Consider the following 17,058-nt stretch of genomic DNA (forward strand, 5'->3'; position numbering starts at 1 on the left):
TTGTTTTTATAGAAAAAAAGCAGCAGAAAATAGAACACAAGACCTTCTACCAAACCCCATTAGTCCATCCCAGAACACAGAGCAGAGTAGGGGGCCTCACAAAATTCAGAAACCATATACTATAGCTGATTTGTTAATAAGCCATGGGACACTTTCACAAATTATTTAAAATAGCTGATACTGGTTGAATTAAATGAATAAACAATATTCTGGTAGGTACCAGCCCTAAGGATTTAGATCAGTTGTTTATCTGCATGCTAATTTGCCAAATTTTCTTAAGCTTCCCCTGGTATGTGTGTGCTCATTGTTAATAAGACAGGTGCTGCCGAGTTCACATTTTCAGCTCTGTTTTTCCCTTGAGAAAGACAGAGCTTGGCCATTTGATTTTCAGCAAGTGCCCTTGCATTTTAACAATGGAGACCACACACAAGCTGCGAATGTGCGGACAGACTGTGTTACACATGATGGAGTAGGGCAGCTGACAGGAGAGTTTAGCTAGGATGCCACGGATCCTGCACACAAAGGCCATCAGGAAAAGATAGACAGAGCCTTCCAGATACATTCTCCATCTGCTGGCAGAAGCTACTTCCTGAGATGGATCAGCATAGCAAGCTGTGATAGTTCGTAAACAAAAATGGACAAGGAGGATAAATATATATACCATACCTTCTCAATGAGATCTATGCAGGCTTGCAAATCCAGACCATAGTCAATGGATATCCAGTCAAGACCTTCATTCTTGTATTCTTCTTGCTCCAGAATAAACATGTGCTGATTGAAAAACTGTTGCAACTTTTCATTGGCAAAATTAATGCAGAGTTGCTCAAGACTATTGTACTATGAATAGGTAGAAAGAGAATTAAAAATAAGATAGAAATCCACTTGCAATAGTACATATTAATAAGAAATCATAATCATCATCACACAATGGCAAATATACCCAAGCAGTAACAGTGCTCAGCTAAGTTCCTGAATCCTCCAGATATATCTACAAGCTAATGATTATTGTAATAAAATAATACTCAGTGGAATTATGACTCAAAAAGTCACAAAAGACCTCTATTTACTTTGATTTAAATATGGATTAAGAAATTAAATACTGAACACTAATTGTAATAATAATTATTACTAATTGTAGCTCTTTTCTAATCAAAGTAGTCCTTAAGGTTTAGGTATAATGATTGTATTTATTTGTTTGGTTTTGTTTCCTTTTTAAAATTGAAACAGAATTATATCAACTTTCCCCCTCCCTTTCCGCCTCCAACCCTTCCCCACTATCAAGTTGATAACCTCTTTTTCTTTGTTACTGTTACGTGTGTGTGTGTGTGTGTGTGTGTATGCACAAATATATAGATACAATCTGCTGAGTCTGTTTTTGTTGTTTGGATGTATGTGGTTTCAGGGCTGACCACTCTGGATTGGACAACCTATAAGGGGCTCATCCCTGGGAGAGACTAATTCTCCTTCTCTGAGCAATCATTAGTTGCCTATAGTTCATTATCTAGGAATGGGACCCTGCAAGATATTCCCCCTGCCACATTCATTGATATTAGGCAAAATGATTCTTAACATGCTTTGATCATGTTTTCCCATGGTTACATTTCACAACTCAAATTTTCTCATCTCCTTGAAATAGTCGTTGATTTTACGCTTACCACGTATACTTACATCGAGTATTTCAAAACCAGTGATGTCAAGAACAGCTATGAAGAAGTGGCTTGACAGCTGGGCATCCAGGACCTGGTTTATGCGTGCCACCAGCCACTTAAACGTCCTTTCGTAGATTGACTTAGACAGTGCACCGACAGCATAGGTTACCTAGAAATCATATTTAAATTTTTTCTTCATAAATACGCGGTGAGATAGTTCTGTGTTTTGAGACTACTTGCTGCACTTCCAGCACTCAGGCCAGATAGTTCACAACTTCTTGTAACTCCAGTTCCGGGGGATCCAATACCCTCTTCTAGTCTCACACATGCTCACACCCACATACAGACTCATATGCATAAACAATAAAAGTAAATATTTAAAATGTTCCTTTTGTTTTAAAACTTGTTTTAATCCTGAGCATTGTCTATCTGCAAACACCTTCCTCTAGTCAAATCAGTATATGTTTATTAATTTTCTATGGTTTTAAAATTATGCTGAATCTAATGAGGAAGAAAAGAAGAAAACGAGCAAGAAAGAGTTGGGGAAATGGAAAGCAGAGTAAAAGAAAGTTAGTACAGTGCCTCCTTATCAAAAGTATAGGTGAAAGAAATCATATTCCTATTAATATCCTAGGATATGGTTTGATGCTAGTTGGAGAGACTTGTTCTGAACATTGTGGTTCAAAGACCTGCTGTCAGTATCAACATCATCTGGAACTTTTAGAAGACGTCTGGACCCAGGCCAAACCCTAGATGTACTGACTCTGTATAGTAATATTATTCCCATTCACCCAGGCCTGTTACAAGAAAAATCCTCTTATGTCGTTATGAAGACTCTCCTGCCCTTGGTACATGATGATGTATCTCATTCCCCATTTCATATGTAAATTCTTAACTTGTCCTAGCAAGAAGGCTATTAATCCAGGTCACCAATGGTCCCTTTTTTTGATGTCTTCTCTTAGAATGTGCCATCACTCACTCCCCTTCCCTCTTCTTGGCCTATAAATTCCTACTTGCCATGGCTGTATGTAGAGTTGAGTGCAAAGTCTCTTTCCTGTTGCAATATTTCCTATTACGACTGTCCTGAATAAAGTCTTTCTCACCATTTAATAAGTGTCAGGATATATTTATTTTCATGCACTGTGTCTAATAAAGTTTTTAAACTATTAATATTGAATATTAAAATCTATAATCCCTATAACATGCTTTGCTATTGCTGATGCTGCTGAATGATAAACTGCATGACCCTTAGCAGCTGACTCGCTTTCCCCGGGATACAGTACTTCCATCCCAATAATATTCTTGGAGGCTCTGTCTAGCCTTGACCTCCAAATCTTTATTATTTTTGTTCTCAGTGTGGTCATCACCTTCCTGAATGAAGAATGGCCTCAGGGAAAATCATTCTGATACAGATTCCCCTGTCAGATAAGGCTAAGAAAATTCTTTTTTACTGTTCCCAATTAGATGAGATAGTTTGCTTTTTAATGTTGAAAAAATAATACATTAGCTTTCTTAACTAGCTCTGTTAAAGGCTGTAGTTTCAACTCAATCCCCTGTAACGCACTAATTTAAGACTTGGATTATAAATTACAGTCATCATACAGGCTCATTGGTTTTATAAGAAGAAAGACCCTATTCTACAGTCATAGCATACCACACATCCATGTTACAGTGAGTGTCTAAGAAACAATAACACTAACAAATACTTATGATATGACTCAACTTCCACCCACGTTGTACAGTTTTAATACCTACAAAGCACCTGGTGGTTGCAGAGCACTGTGCTAGATGCTGGTGTACTAGAATGACTCAGGCATAATCCATGACCTTAAAGGTCACCAAGGTTACTTTAAATGTTTCCTCAAATAAAACATCATAAATATTCCTGGTGCAATTACTTCCAAATATTGTAAGACGAGAAAGAGATAAGCATTTCTATCGTGTGTGTGTGTGTGTGTGTGTGTGTGTGTGTGTGTGTGTGTGTGAGAGAGAGAGAGAGAGAGAGAGAGAGAGAGAGAGAGAGAGAGAGAGAGAGAGAGCATGTGTATGTGTTGGAATTGACAAATCTATGCTAGGCAAGTGTTCTACCACTGAGGTACATCTCCCAGAGGCACAAGTTAAACAGACATTTACAGAACCATCATCTTCACTACTAGACTTAAATTAAAGAAGGGATTGGTATGGACTGGAGAGGTGGCTTAGAGGTTAAGAGCACTGGCTGCTCTTCCAGAAGTTCTAAATTCAATTCCCAGCAATCACGTGGTGGCTTATAGCCATCTATGAGGAGATCTGGTGTTCTCTTCTGGCACACAGGCATACATGCAGGCAGAACACTGTACATATAATAAATAAATAGATCTATTTTTTTTTTAAAAAAAAGAAGGCATTGGTAGTTCAAAGTAAATGAGACATTTGCCTTGTCTCTTGTAAACTGTGCCATTGTCCATTGTCCTAATTTTCTCAGTGAGGCTGAAGGTAAATCCACAATGGTGAAGCCTGTTATGGCTTTCACATATCCAGTCCATCATCTATATGTAGTGGGTTTTTGATATTGTGGGTTTTTTTTTCTGTTTTGAGGGGGAGGGGAGTATAGACAGAATTTTATATAGCCCAAACTAGCCTCAAACTCATTCATCCAAAAATGATCTTGAATCCTGATTCTCCAGCTCCTGCCACCTGAATGCCTCCCATATGTCACCAAAACCTGGGATGTGTGTGTGTGTGTGTGTGTGTGTGTGTGTGTGTGTGTGTGTGTGTTTTATGGGTGGCAGAGACAAGGTTATGACTTCACAGTACCATTTTCTCTTTCTAGAAAAACCATATTCATCACCTTTCCCATAGTGACAAGAAAATACGACAAATTCTCATCAGTGGATATAAATCAAAGTTTTAGCATCACTGTCCCAAGTTGAGGGAGGAGAACTTCCCTTCACAAATGACTTTCTCTCCCTGTCCCCAATGTTACAGGCTGTGTGTCCCGGTAGCACAAGCACACAACGCAAGAATGCTGTATAGTAAGTACTGGATTTGGTTTGAGTAAGAGAACAAATATTTTGTTACCACTGAGATTTTGGTGTATATGTGTTGCTGCCCTATGGCCTATATCACACTGATTAATATACATAGCAGACATAAATTTTTCTGAAATGTGCTGGTAAACTTAAATTATCTTAGTACCAAGCAACCCTGGACATATTTGCTGCATAAGGAAGAGTCTGGAGGTCAGCCATCCCAGTCATTTGTCATTTATATCAAACTAAATCGACATAGCCTTCCGCATTTTATGTCTGTTTTCAATTTTTTATTCCTTCAAATCCTATCTTCAACACACATACTGAAACCTATTCTCCACTAATGTAACCTCACGTCAGTTATGCTAAGGAAGCTAGTCCATAAAGGGATATCAGTTCTCCAAGATAATTCACTTCAATCCTCTACAGTTCTGAAATTTTCTTAGCTGGACAACCAAGGTGTAGATCACAAGTGAAGTGTTACCTAAGGGAGAATCGTCAAAATATTCAGCGTAGTCCCTTACTACTATAATGTCTTTCATAAGAACATAAGAAATACCTCAGTAGCTCTCTTTACTGCTTTCGTAGAAATTATTATTAACATTGTCAGGTGTTGAAAACACATAAATATGACATGTATAAAATAATTGCATGATCACACAATGACAATTCCCCCAAATGTTACCTTACCTGTTGTACAGTTTGACTTCTGGTAACATACTCATTACCAACTTTGATTCTAGGATAGATCAGGCCCTTCACCAACTCAGAAGAGTTAATGCCCATGAGAGAAGCAGCTTTGTCAGCATCTGATCACACAAGAAAGGAAGAATGTCAAGAAGCAGGGAAGGAAAAGAGGAAAAAATGGTGGAGAATACTGTGGAAATCATTTCATTGTAGCCAAATACACTGCCTAGAGGTTAGAAGGGCTGTAAGTTTCAATTAATGTAAAAATACAGATTGCAGCTTTAAAATAAATGGTTGAATGCTAAATGAAATAATCTACTTCTTACAGATACAAACCAAACCACATTGAAACAACCCTTCATGGTCCCTTAGAGTGGCTCTCATTGAAAGGTAATAACAGGAGTTGGTGCAGATGTGGACATTCACATGTGGCATGGCCATTACAGAAAAGAGTCTGACAATTTCTTAGAGGTTAAACACAGAGTCACTGTAGGACCTACCAATTTCACTCTTGCATATGAATCTAGGAGAAACAAAGACATTTATACAAAAAAAATGTACATAGTATTTCTAGTAATATTATCATAGTAGTCAAAACGTAGAAAAAATGCCCATCAACTGATAAAAGAAAACCAAGAAAAGGATATGCTTATATGCTGGAAATGAAATGAAAAAGAAATGAAGATTGACACAGTCTGTGACAGGGCTTCCTTCACAAGGGCTTGAGGAAGATGATTGGGAGTTGTAAGAACTTCATGAACCTACCATGGAAAATGGTGAAATTGGGTTTTTTAAAAATAGTACTATGTTTATAGAATTTTATGAAGATCAGATGGGCACTTATGCATAGAAGTGTACTTCTCATTTTTGTTTATAATTTTAATACAAGTGAAATAATTTATATTTATGTGTGTTAGTGTTGTAATTTTTCTTTTTTGCTCTCTGCTCTTCCTTCCCATTAAAAAAGTGAAGTGCACATGTGATGTATAGTGTAAATCTTTGGAATAAATCTAAGGTGCATCTTTGGATACTCAGTGCTCTCTGAAATGGTTAAAAAGTAACCCTAGAATAATGGATATTATTTTGTTTTTAACTTTTAAGGTACGATGACATACTGAGAACTTGAATTAATCTTATTTGTGGATAAAATAAAATTAGAGATAATCTTTAACATTGGAGAAAACATGCGCAAAGCTTATCTTTATGTAAAAAGTGTTTTTGCAGTCCTGAAACAGGTACAGGTAGGGAAGATGAAGACACTTGTCAAGAACTTAAAAATGCATTACCAGAAAGTGTGGATGGGATTACTTATTTCCAATATCACTATTTTTTTATTTATTAGTAAATATGCCTGGCTTCTATAACAAAAACAACTCTTCAAAAACATGAAAATGTCATAATAAAACCTACAATCTTATCAATTAATACATGCAGATAAATAAAGATGCTTAAAATAAAACAAAATAAAAGAGACAAAAGCAGCTTTTCCCTTACTAGGCTCTATGGCACACAGTCCCAATTTCTTGGAAAGCTCAAACAGGAGGACACTTGAGCCATGAGTTAAAATTTAACCAGAGTTATGTGATAAGAGTCCAATCTCAGAAACCAATAACCATAACAACAACAACCCCTTTGTCTCAAAGCATAGGGAAAGCCACAGAGCAAAAGAAGTTGACATGAAAGCATATGTGCTATGATATATGAAGATTATAGATACTCATATCCTCCTGCTCTGTTTCATCCATACCTGTGTTCAAAAGCTGTCATTTCTGAGGGGACCACCTGATCAGTATATCTACACTAAACCCATCCATATTCTCATATACCTTATTCTTTCATTCTGTTGTGTTTTCACTGAATTACCCGTTGATACATATTTGTTTGACATAGATCTCTCAGAGCCAGGATGATCTCTTGTTCCCATGTGTCCTTGAGAATAAAAATATCCCTGGTACTGGGTTAAACAATAAAAGGACACCCAACCCAGTCACAGAATGAGAAGAGATCCTTAACAGACATTTCTAAGAAAAAGATAAACAAATTTCAAATACACATACAAAATGATGCTCAACATCATCAATCAGGAGGTAAATGCAAATCAAAACTGTAGTGAGACACTACTAATTGTCTATCAGAGAATAGTTATTATAAAAACAAAAGCAAGACAAGTGCTGGCACGGATTTGAATGGGAACTTTTCGTGTATTGTGTACGGCACTATGAAATGGTGCAGGCACTGTGGAAACCATTCGACCGCTCCTCAAAATTACAGCATAGAATTACCATTTAATCCAGTAATTCCACTTATGGATAAATACACAAAAGAATTAAATGCAGGGAATGAAATTGATACTCTTACACTAGCATTCATTCAGAACAGCCGAATAGTGGAAGCAACCCAGATGTACATCAACTGATGAATGGATAAACAAGATAATATAAATACATACAACTGAATAATATTAAACCTTTAGAAGGGATGAAAATCTGATACATATTACAATATGTAGCAACCTTGAAGATATAGTTCTTAGTGAAATAAACAATATACAAACATATAAATATTGGGTGGTTCCATTTACATGAAGTACCTAGACTAGTCAAATTCATGGAGCTAGAAAATGCAACTATGGTTTTCAGGGGCTAAGAATAAAGGAAGAAAAGCTTAACATGATTCAGTTTTCAATAACTAGAAAATTCTTTAGTCAGACAATAACAATGTGAATATACTTAATTTCAGAGAGATGCACACTTCTAGCTAAAGTAAGCAATTTTTATGTAAATATCACAATTAAAATATAGAACTAAAACTTCTGTCCATTGAAATAATTAAATGGATATAGTTACTCTTTTACGTGGAATTTTTAAATTAAATGCAATCATTGCAATAGCTATTCTATCTTTTTTTATAATTGTGATTTCCTACTTTTACAGAGAGATGACTGATTGTAATAATGTCTAGCATGTTTTTGTAATCAATTAAGAACATTGTTTTCACAGTATTTTTATTTACTCTTTGGAATTTTCATACATGTATATATTTTGATCTTATTAACCTCCCTCCAAGTCCATTGATACTCAAAGATCCATTTCCCTCTTTTTTATTTTCATTATTATTAAAATACCCCAAGTCCACTTACTACTGACTAGGAGTTGCATCTTCAAAGAAAAGGGAGTCCCCCTCCCTCAGAAACCATCAACTGTCAATGACCCTCACTAAGGGCAGGGCCTCAGGAGCCCCTTTCCTGTTCATGCTGGAATTCTGACTTTTTATTTTAATGGAAAAAAAAATAACAGAACTTGAAGCCTCATAGTTTTGACAGGATGGAGTCAGTTTCCCTTTGGAATTTCAAGCATCTTTGTTTAAACCATCCCCACTTATACCATTTGATACATTTTATGGAAATTTGCTCCAGTTATTCTCTTAGTAGTTCATTAGCTAAAAGTATATTTCACAAAAGCCCCAAAAAATCCACTGACATTACCAGTAATTAACTGAGAAATACTTCTTATTCTATGAGAAGAAGATAGTATAGAATGGTGATTGAGATAACACTGTCTTTTTTGTTTGTTTGTTTTTTGTTTTTTGTTTTTTCGAGACAGGGTTTCTCTGTGTAGCTTTGCGCCTTTTTCCTGGAACTCGCTTTGTAGACTAGGCTGGCCTCGAACTCACAGAGATCCACCTACCTCTGCCTCCCAAGTGCTGGGATTAAAGGCGTGCGCCACCACCGCCTGGCTGAGATAACACTTTATAGCAACAATAATAAAGGGCTGGGTATAGAAGGCTTGTCTAGTAGGGATGAAGCCCTAAATGCAAGCCCCAGCAGCACAGCATGAAAAAAACAAATAAATAACAGTAATTAAGGAAAAATGGTGCTGCTTATTTTCAACATTCTCTGAAAAATAAAAAACAAAAACAAGACATTCAGTGCATGCAGGGAAAAGAAGGCGGGCCTGGAAGCCAAGGTTTGAACAGAATTAAGAGTTGTGTCTTTGTAAAGGAAGCCTTACTTTCTGTGCCATCAGCCTCCAGTTGCTCTTCTCTGGGATTCTGTCTAAATTTCAGGTTTCCAATGTGCATGATGGCTCCAATGATCTTATAGCACCGAAGCTTCTCATCAGGAAGAAATCCCAAGGTGTCTATGGCTTTCTGTAAGAAGAGAAACAGATGGCTAGCTGTGTCTTCTTTTTCCTGATGGCTCCAGTAGGTACCTCACCCTACTGTATGTCACATGTCACACCAGGCTGTGGGCTGCAGCAATAAGAGACAGAGCACTGTGGGCCTTGAGTGACAGCTGGGTTCAAAGAAACACAAATAGGTCTTGTTGATACTTGGCCACCAGCAGTCTGCTCAGTCCTTTAGAGGGGAACTAGGGTGGTGACTTGAGTTGTTTAGCGCCCAGTGGCTTCAGAAATTTCCTTTAGCACCCTGTTTCTCTCTCTTCCCTTCCAGGAACAGGTCCACTAACTGGCTACAGGAAGTTCATTATTTTGTCTTGCATGATTATGGAAATTATCCCTGAATCTGCTGGGGGGCATGTCCTAAATGTTCAACTGGTCTTTTTCCAGAGCCTGCTAATTTTAGAAATTGGTGAAAGGGGGTGTTAAGAAAAGAACATCTGTTGCTAAGGAAAACTCCATTTCATACTAAGCACCCTTTCAGTAACTGTCTCTGACCTGATTTTTTCAAATGGTTGATTGGACAACCCTGATTCCTCGCCCCCTCCTCAGATGTGTGACTGTTGTAAAATGATTAACCACTTGCTCTGGCTTACGTAACCTTGGTTATCTCTGTGTATGGGGGGGAGTGGGGCAGTTCCTCACATATCTGCAAATAGTGAAAAAAATAAAGAAACTGTGAACTTTGCCTTTAAAAGCCCTCCTCCCCTTTAAGCTGGGCCTCAGTCCCAAATACAACCATGGGGACTGAGGCCAGCTGCAGCTTAATTAAAATTCAGCTAATTACAACTGGATAGAGTTCAGGTGGTCTCTAGGTGTTTTCTAACCCTGTAACAATGTCACCACATCACTGCATCCTAGGACTACTGTATGTGGTCCCAGAAGGATGTAGTCATTATAGGAACTAACTTAGAATGCTTTTAAAGACAAGAGTGGAGGAGTCTACATTCTTTTTCAATAACTTCATTTATAGGAATGTAAAATTGAGTGAATATAATACACAAAAAGAGTACTAACCTTCTAAGACATTCACAAGGTAAAGAGAGGCAAAGGTCTTGGGATTTCACAACAGGAGAATAGTTCAGTAAGCAATAGGACAAATGCCTGACAAAATTATTTTTGACTTTCCACTTCAAATGCTTATAAAATGAAATTGAAAAATTGAACTCTGTGGACCACATGATCTTGCAGTATAATTATAAATAAACAACAATACCAAAGCAACTCCAAATAGATAGAAAACAGAGTAAAGACCTTAGAGATACACAGTAACTAAAAGAGTTTGCTATTAAGTTGAAAATTCTGTCTACTTTTCTATAGCTATAATGCCCCTCTATTGAAAATATGTCCTGTTACTATTGGTAAACTTTGGGGAGAAGCAGCCTCCATCATCAAGGGGAGCAAGGCCAGGTCTTCAGACCTCAAGATGAAGTATTAGGATGTTAGTTTTCATTGCTCATTGCCTTCACAAGTCTTAACTTCTACAACTACCAAGCCTTACTTCTGTGGCCAGAAATTCTTCCGCATCATCTAAGCTCTCCACAGCAACCACTCCACAGGAGCAAATGTGAAAGTCAGAGGGATTTGTAGACACCAGGAGCATGTCTATAATGGAAAGATTCTGGTCAGACGGCTTAGAGAATTGTACAATGCCTGAGGAAGCAATTGGCCAAAATTCAGGTTACTCTTACAGTCCGTGGGATACTTGCAAACAAGCCATAATCAATTCTATATTCTAGACCCAAACCTCTGCAATCAATATTTTCCCCCAGTTAACTTGTCACTCATGTGTCAAGGCCTCCCAAGAGAACACCAGGCTGGCCAAATCCAAAAGCAGACTCAATTGTAGCAGCACAAAGTGGTGGTGGTTGGCAGGAGATTGTAGATAAGGTGCGCACTTGGCCTAGATTCATGACAGAGGGTCAGAGGGTAAAAATGCTCTGTAAAATTGTAAGTATAACATACTGGGGTTTCTTGGCTAGGAAACAACCAGTTCTCTGGGGTCAGCACCCAGAGAACACTAGCCACTTAGTCCTGTCACTTCAAATCCTCACTCACTCACGGGAGGCTGAGTCCTTCATTCAAGGGGTCCATCAATCAGATACAGTGTAACCACTGAACGGCTGATGGGTTTTTGAGTCCTGACATGTTGTATTTTGTTGGGAAACATAATGCAGGACAAAGCTAAGACAGGTGTCAACAGGGCAGGCTGCTGCCTAGCACTCGAACTCAGGCAAGTTTTTATTTTTATTTTTTAAATCTGGTCTTATCTTTCTGTTTGTTACCCCTTTGAAGAGAAGATCTGCTTTATGGAAATGCAAATCTCCGAGACAAAGAAATCGGCTTGCAGGAATGCTCACAGGAACTCTACGTGGAAGCATGCTGAATGTTGAATGTGTTAATAAAACTGTCATTTATCTATAGATTAAGTTATTCATCAAATAAAGAAAGAAATTGAAACATTAAAGAATCTCAAAATAACTATGCTGGCTGAATTCAGCCAGACCAAAAGAACATGTAGTGTATGATGATTATGTATTATAAAATTATAGAAAATGCAACCTAATTATCATGTTTACAGATGGATGGGGCGAGAAGGGTTTCAGCAATGAGAGGGGAAAGGAAAGAGGAATTGTAAAAGACCCTGTGGAGTATTTTTCAAAGGATGTATGTGGTGCTTGTGGAAATGGCTTCTTACATATACACACAAACAAACATAGGTACATATATATACCAATATCAACCGTGTATTTCAAACATTCAGTTAACTGTAGGTGTATGATTCTCCTTTAAAGCAACTTTTGTTTTAAGCCTAGCCTTTTATGACTGAGCCATCTTTCCAGCCCTCATGAAAGCTATTTTATAAAAATTTAAAAATAAAATGAAAGTCCTATATTTTTAAATTTTTATAAAGTAACTCAAAGCAAATCAGCTTCCTCCCTAGGCCACACAACTGCCAGCTTCCCACCAGGCTTTCCTAGGCTGTATGCCTCTGGGTAGACTCTTCTCCTTACTCACTCTAAAGTTACCCAGCTACCAGGCTTTCCTGAGGCTGTACGCCTCTGGGTAGGCTCTTTTCCTTATTCGTTCTAAAGTTACCCATGTACCAGGCTTTCCTGGGGCTGTACGCCTCTGGGTAGGCTCTTTTCCTTATTCGTTCTAAAGTTACCCATGTACCAGGCTTTCCTAGGGCTGTATGCCTCTGGGTACGCTCTTCTTCTTACTCATTCTGAAGTCACCCCGAGGCCTGCCTACCTTTGACAGAATCTATACAGGCTGCAGTGCCAGGCAGAACCCTCCCTTCATGCTTCCTAAGCTGCCCAACACCTTCCAGATTTTCTCAGGACCCAGCTCTGAAGTTGCTGCTAGGTAAGGCTTCTTCTTCGTACCTAGAACATCCCCAAACCCTGCCTGCTTTCCCCTGAACTAGCATAGACAAGGATACTACACAGGGCACTCTCCTCCATAGAGTGCCCCAAATCCCACCTGCCTTTACTCGGAATCTCCAGATTCTCCAGGTGGCATGAATTCTACCTGTGGCTAAACCTCTGTAAGAGACTCAACTCATTTTCACCCTAGGCTTTGCTCCTTCTATCTGGGACCCTCTCAAGGCACCCAGACCATACTTTGGGCCAGACTCAGGAAGAGAACTAGGCCCCTCAGTGCCACCCCTCACCATGCTCCCAAGGGGTCCACACGGCTCTTCCTCCTCAGGATACTCTCCAATGGCTCACACCACTCAACAAGAGACCAACTACCATTGGATCTACCCCTCAGGACTAGCCTACTGCCACTCCACTGGGAGACTTCAACCTGGTAAATGAAAAACTCATCAAAAGACACAACCAATAATAACCTAACCCAGATGACGAGTTCCCATTGCAAAAACACAGCAATAATAATTTTTGAAAAGTCAAAGTGTCTCTCTCCCAAACTATAAATAAAGTAATAATTGTCCCCAGTGAGAACAACTTAGAAAAAACTTAAGACACAAAATACAAAAGAATGATTACAAACGTTTTCAAAGAGTTCAAGGAATTCAAAGAGGACATCAATAAACACCTGAAATAACTTTAAAAAGACATGAATAAACTCCTGACTGAAGTTCAAGAAAATACAAGAGATAGAAATACTAAAGGTAGTGAAGAAAACTCAAACTGAAATGAATCTGGAAATTATCAATAATATGATAAAAAATCATCAATAAGTCTAAAAATATTCAACTGAAGTGCCATCAACAGAACAGGTGAAATAAAAGATAAAAATATTAGAGCTTGCAAACAAGGGTATACAAATTGTAGCATTCACTCAAGAGCACTGGTAAGTTTCTAAAACTTATAAATGGAACATTCAGAATCTTTAGAACACCATTGTAAAAAAAAAAAAAAAAAAAAAACCTAAAGAAATGAATTTGTATACATAGAAGAAAACAAATTCCAGTAAACCAGGCAATTCAGTAAACTATATATTTGGCCACAAAGTAAGTATCAACAGATACAAAAAAAAATTGAACTAACCCCCTGTGTCTTTTTAGACCACCATGGATTAAAGCTGGATTTCAACAACAGAAACAATAGAAAGCTCATGGAAACTGAACAACTCTCTAATGAGTTACCACTGGTGCTGGTGGCCATGCCAGAGGAGCAGCAGATGGCAGTTGACTTCAGGTTATCAGTCCACCAGGAAACAAAACCCTAATGGATGAATCTCAGATAAACAAGGCCCCCAGAGACTTGGCCCCAGAATGTTTCTAGCTACCGCTGTGTCTTCGCATGTTTGGCACTGCCATTTTTTTCTGGTATCTGGCATGGTGTGAATGGGCATTAGGAGATCCTTACTGCTCTTAATGCAATGTGATCACCTCTTGGAAATATCCTGTTCTACTGGGCATTTTTAACCTGTGAATTATCATGAAGAAGATTTCCTCCTAAGCTGAACTGTTTAACTGAAGCAATGATTTTGTACAACAATAGTGTTAATTTAAATAGAATTTTGATGATTGGGGGGTCTTTAATAAATATAATAAGAGATTATGATAGAAGTTAGTTTAGTGGAGAAATTAACATAGGTAAAGGAAGGATAAAATGTTGCCCCAACTCTGATAAAGCAGAGGCTGCAGAGGATAAAAAATAAAACAAGGAATTGTCACATAGCTACAACACGAGTTTCTGTTGAGGAGCCATATAGACTGTGGCTTAGGTTAATGATTACAAAAACATTTGAGTCCCAATAGCCCAGCCAGCTTAAATTCTTTTAACTTTAATGTTATGAGATGTGTTCACAAGTTTTGAAGTATATCATAGCTGAAACAAAGCTTTGAAAATAACTTAAGGTTAGACTAAGATGCTTTGTAAATAGCTTTGAGGTAAAAAACCCAAGAAGACAATCTGATGTTTTAGAAAGGCACATAGCTGAGTGAGGGACTCATTAAAGTCAGGGAACCAAAACAAAGCAGCCCAGTTATTAGTAGCTGATGTGCCTTTCTTGCTAAGATGGGTTGGTGACCAAAGGTGATGATTAATTCCTTGTGCCCATTAATACCCTCAGCTTCCTGATATTAAAAAAAAAAACTGTTGATGAGTGGTTATGCACCCTGAGGATTTGAAATAGAACTGACTGGTTCTTTTTCATATATAAAAGTTTAGATTTGTGATTCTTCCAAGATTTCTTATAAGATTACTAAGATTACTTTTCAAGATAAATAATAAAGTGATAGATTTTTTTTCTATGTAACTGCAAAATGCAGCCTGCCAGTAAAAGAACTGGCTAAGAAAAATACCTTGCTTTCTTACACTCTGTTAATCTATAACAAGTTGTTTGGGTATGAATGTACATGGGTTATTGGGACAACTTGTTTTTCACTTGTAAAATGTAAAATGTTTAATCATGTAAAGGATATAAAAAACATGCTGGTTTTTTACCTATATTAATTTTAATCATTCACTTGAAAAAATAGAATGTGACCACATTGTAATTTTTATATTACTTGAAAGAGTCTACTGGAGTATACAAGCTCTAAGGGAAAAAAAATATGTTAGCTAGGAAAACATCAAGAATGAGAGAAGGAAAACACCAGGAAAGATGTGGACTAAAACTAAGGAGAATAATAAAAAAGAAGTCAGAAGAAAATCATCAAGAATGTATGTGTCTCTCTCCTTACTTCCTCAAAAAAGTCCTCGTTTACAGACTCCATTGGATTCCCATAAAATGTTATAATGCTGGAGGCTGGTCCTCACAGCAGTGGTACACTGGGTCAAGGCAGAAATAAAGAAAAAAGCTAAAGACTTCCTAGAATTCAATGAAAATCAGTGCATAACATATCCAAACTTATGGGACACAATGAAAGCAGTGTTAAGAGGAAAGTCCATAGCACTAAGTGCCTTCTTGAAGAATTTGGAGAGATCTCATACTAGTGACTTAATAGCACTAGTGCTTTATTCTGAAAGCTCTAGAATAAGAAGCAGACATGCCTAAGAGGAGTAGATGACAGGAAATAATCAAACAGAGGGCTGAAATCAATAAAATAGAAACAAAGAAAACAATAAGAAGAATCAATGAAACAAAAAGTTGGCTCTTCAAGAAAATCAAAAAAATAGATAAACCCTTATCCAAACTAACTAAAAGACAGAGAGAGAGTATCCAAATTAATAAAATCAGAAACAAAAGTGGGGACCTAACAATAGACTCTGAGGAAATCTAGAGAACCATTAGGTCATACTTCAAAAACCTGTACCCCACAAAATTGGAAAATCTAAAAGAAATGGACCAATTTCTTGATAGATACCACTTACTAAAGTTAAATCAAGGCAAGGTGAACAATTTAAATAGACCTATAACCTCAAGGAAATAGCAGCTGTCATTAAAAGCCTCCCAACCAAAAACAGCCTAGGGCCAGATGAGTTTAGAGCAGAATTCAACCAGACTTTCAAAGAAGAACTAACACCAATACTTCTCAAATTGTTCCACAAAATAGAAACAGAAGGAACATTGCCATCTTCTTTCCATGAGGCCACAGTCACCCTGATATGAAAATGCAACAAAGACGTAACAAAGAAAGAGAATTACAAACCAATCTCTCTCAGGAACATTGATAAAAAAAAAATACTCAATAAAATAATGACAAACCAAATCCAAGAACACATCAAAAAGATCATCCACCATGACCAAGTCGAGTTTATCCCAGAGATGCAAGGATGATTCAACATATGAAAATCTGTTCATGTAATCCACCATATAAATAAAGTGAAAGAAAGTGACCCACTTTATCATCTCATTAGATACTGAAAAAACTTTTGACAAAAATCCAGCACACCTTCATGATAAAAAGTCTTGGAGAGATCAGGGATAAAAAGGACATACCTAAATGTAATAAAAGCAATATATAGCAAACCAATTGCCAACATCAAATTAAATTGAAAGAAACCAAAGTGATTCCACTAAAATCAGGAACAAGACCAGGTTGTCCATTCTCTCTGTATCTATTCAATATAGTACTTGAAATTCTAGCTAGAGCAATAAGACAACCAAAGAAAA

At 37.4% G+C, this 17,058-nt stretch overlaps 1 protein-coding gene across 1 annotated transcript in view; it reads right to left on the reverse strand.

Moving 5' to 3' along the window:
- Myh15 (myosin heavy chain 15) overlaps nt 1-17,058 on the reverse strand; it is a 125,401-nt gene that overhangs the window by 87,242 nt on the left and 21,101 nt on the right. Inside the window, exons 10-14 of the mRNA XM_059277732.1 lie at nt 11,027-11,130; nt 9,358-9,496; nt 5,351-5,469; nt 1,669-1,818; nt 667-837 (exon numbers count right to left, since the gene is read on the reverse strand). Coding sequence (XP_059133715.1) covers nt 667-837; nt 1,669-1,818; nt 5,351-5,469; nt 9,358-9,496; nt 11,027-11,130 — 683 coding nt within the window. The remainder of the gene's footprint in view (nt 1-666; nt 838-1,668; nt 1,819-5,350; nt 5,470-9,357; nt 9,497-11,026; nt 11,131-17,058) is intronic.

This window comes from Peromyscus eremicus, chromosome 12 (genome assembly GCF_949786415.1).
Source record: "Peromyscus eremicus chromosome 12, PerEre_H2_v1, whole genome shotgun sequence".
In the NCBI taxonomy this organism is placed as follows: domain Eukaryota; kingdom Metazoa; phylum Chordata; class Mammalia; order Rodentia; family Cricetidae; genus Peromyscus; species Peromyscus eremicus.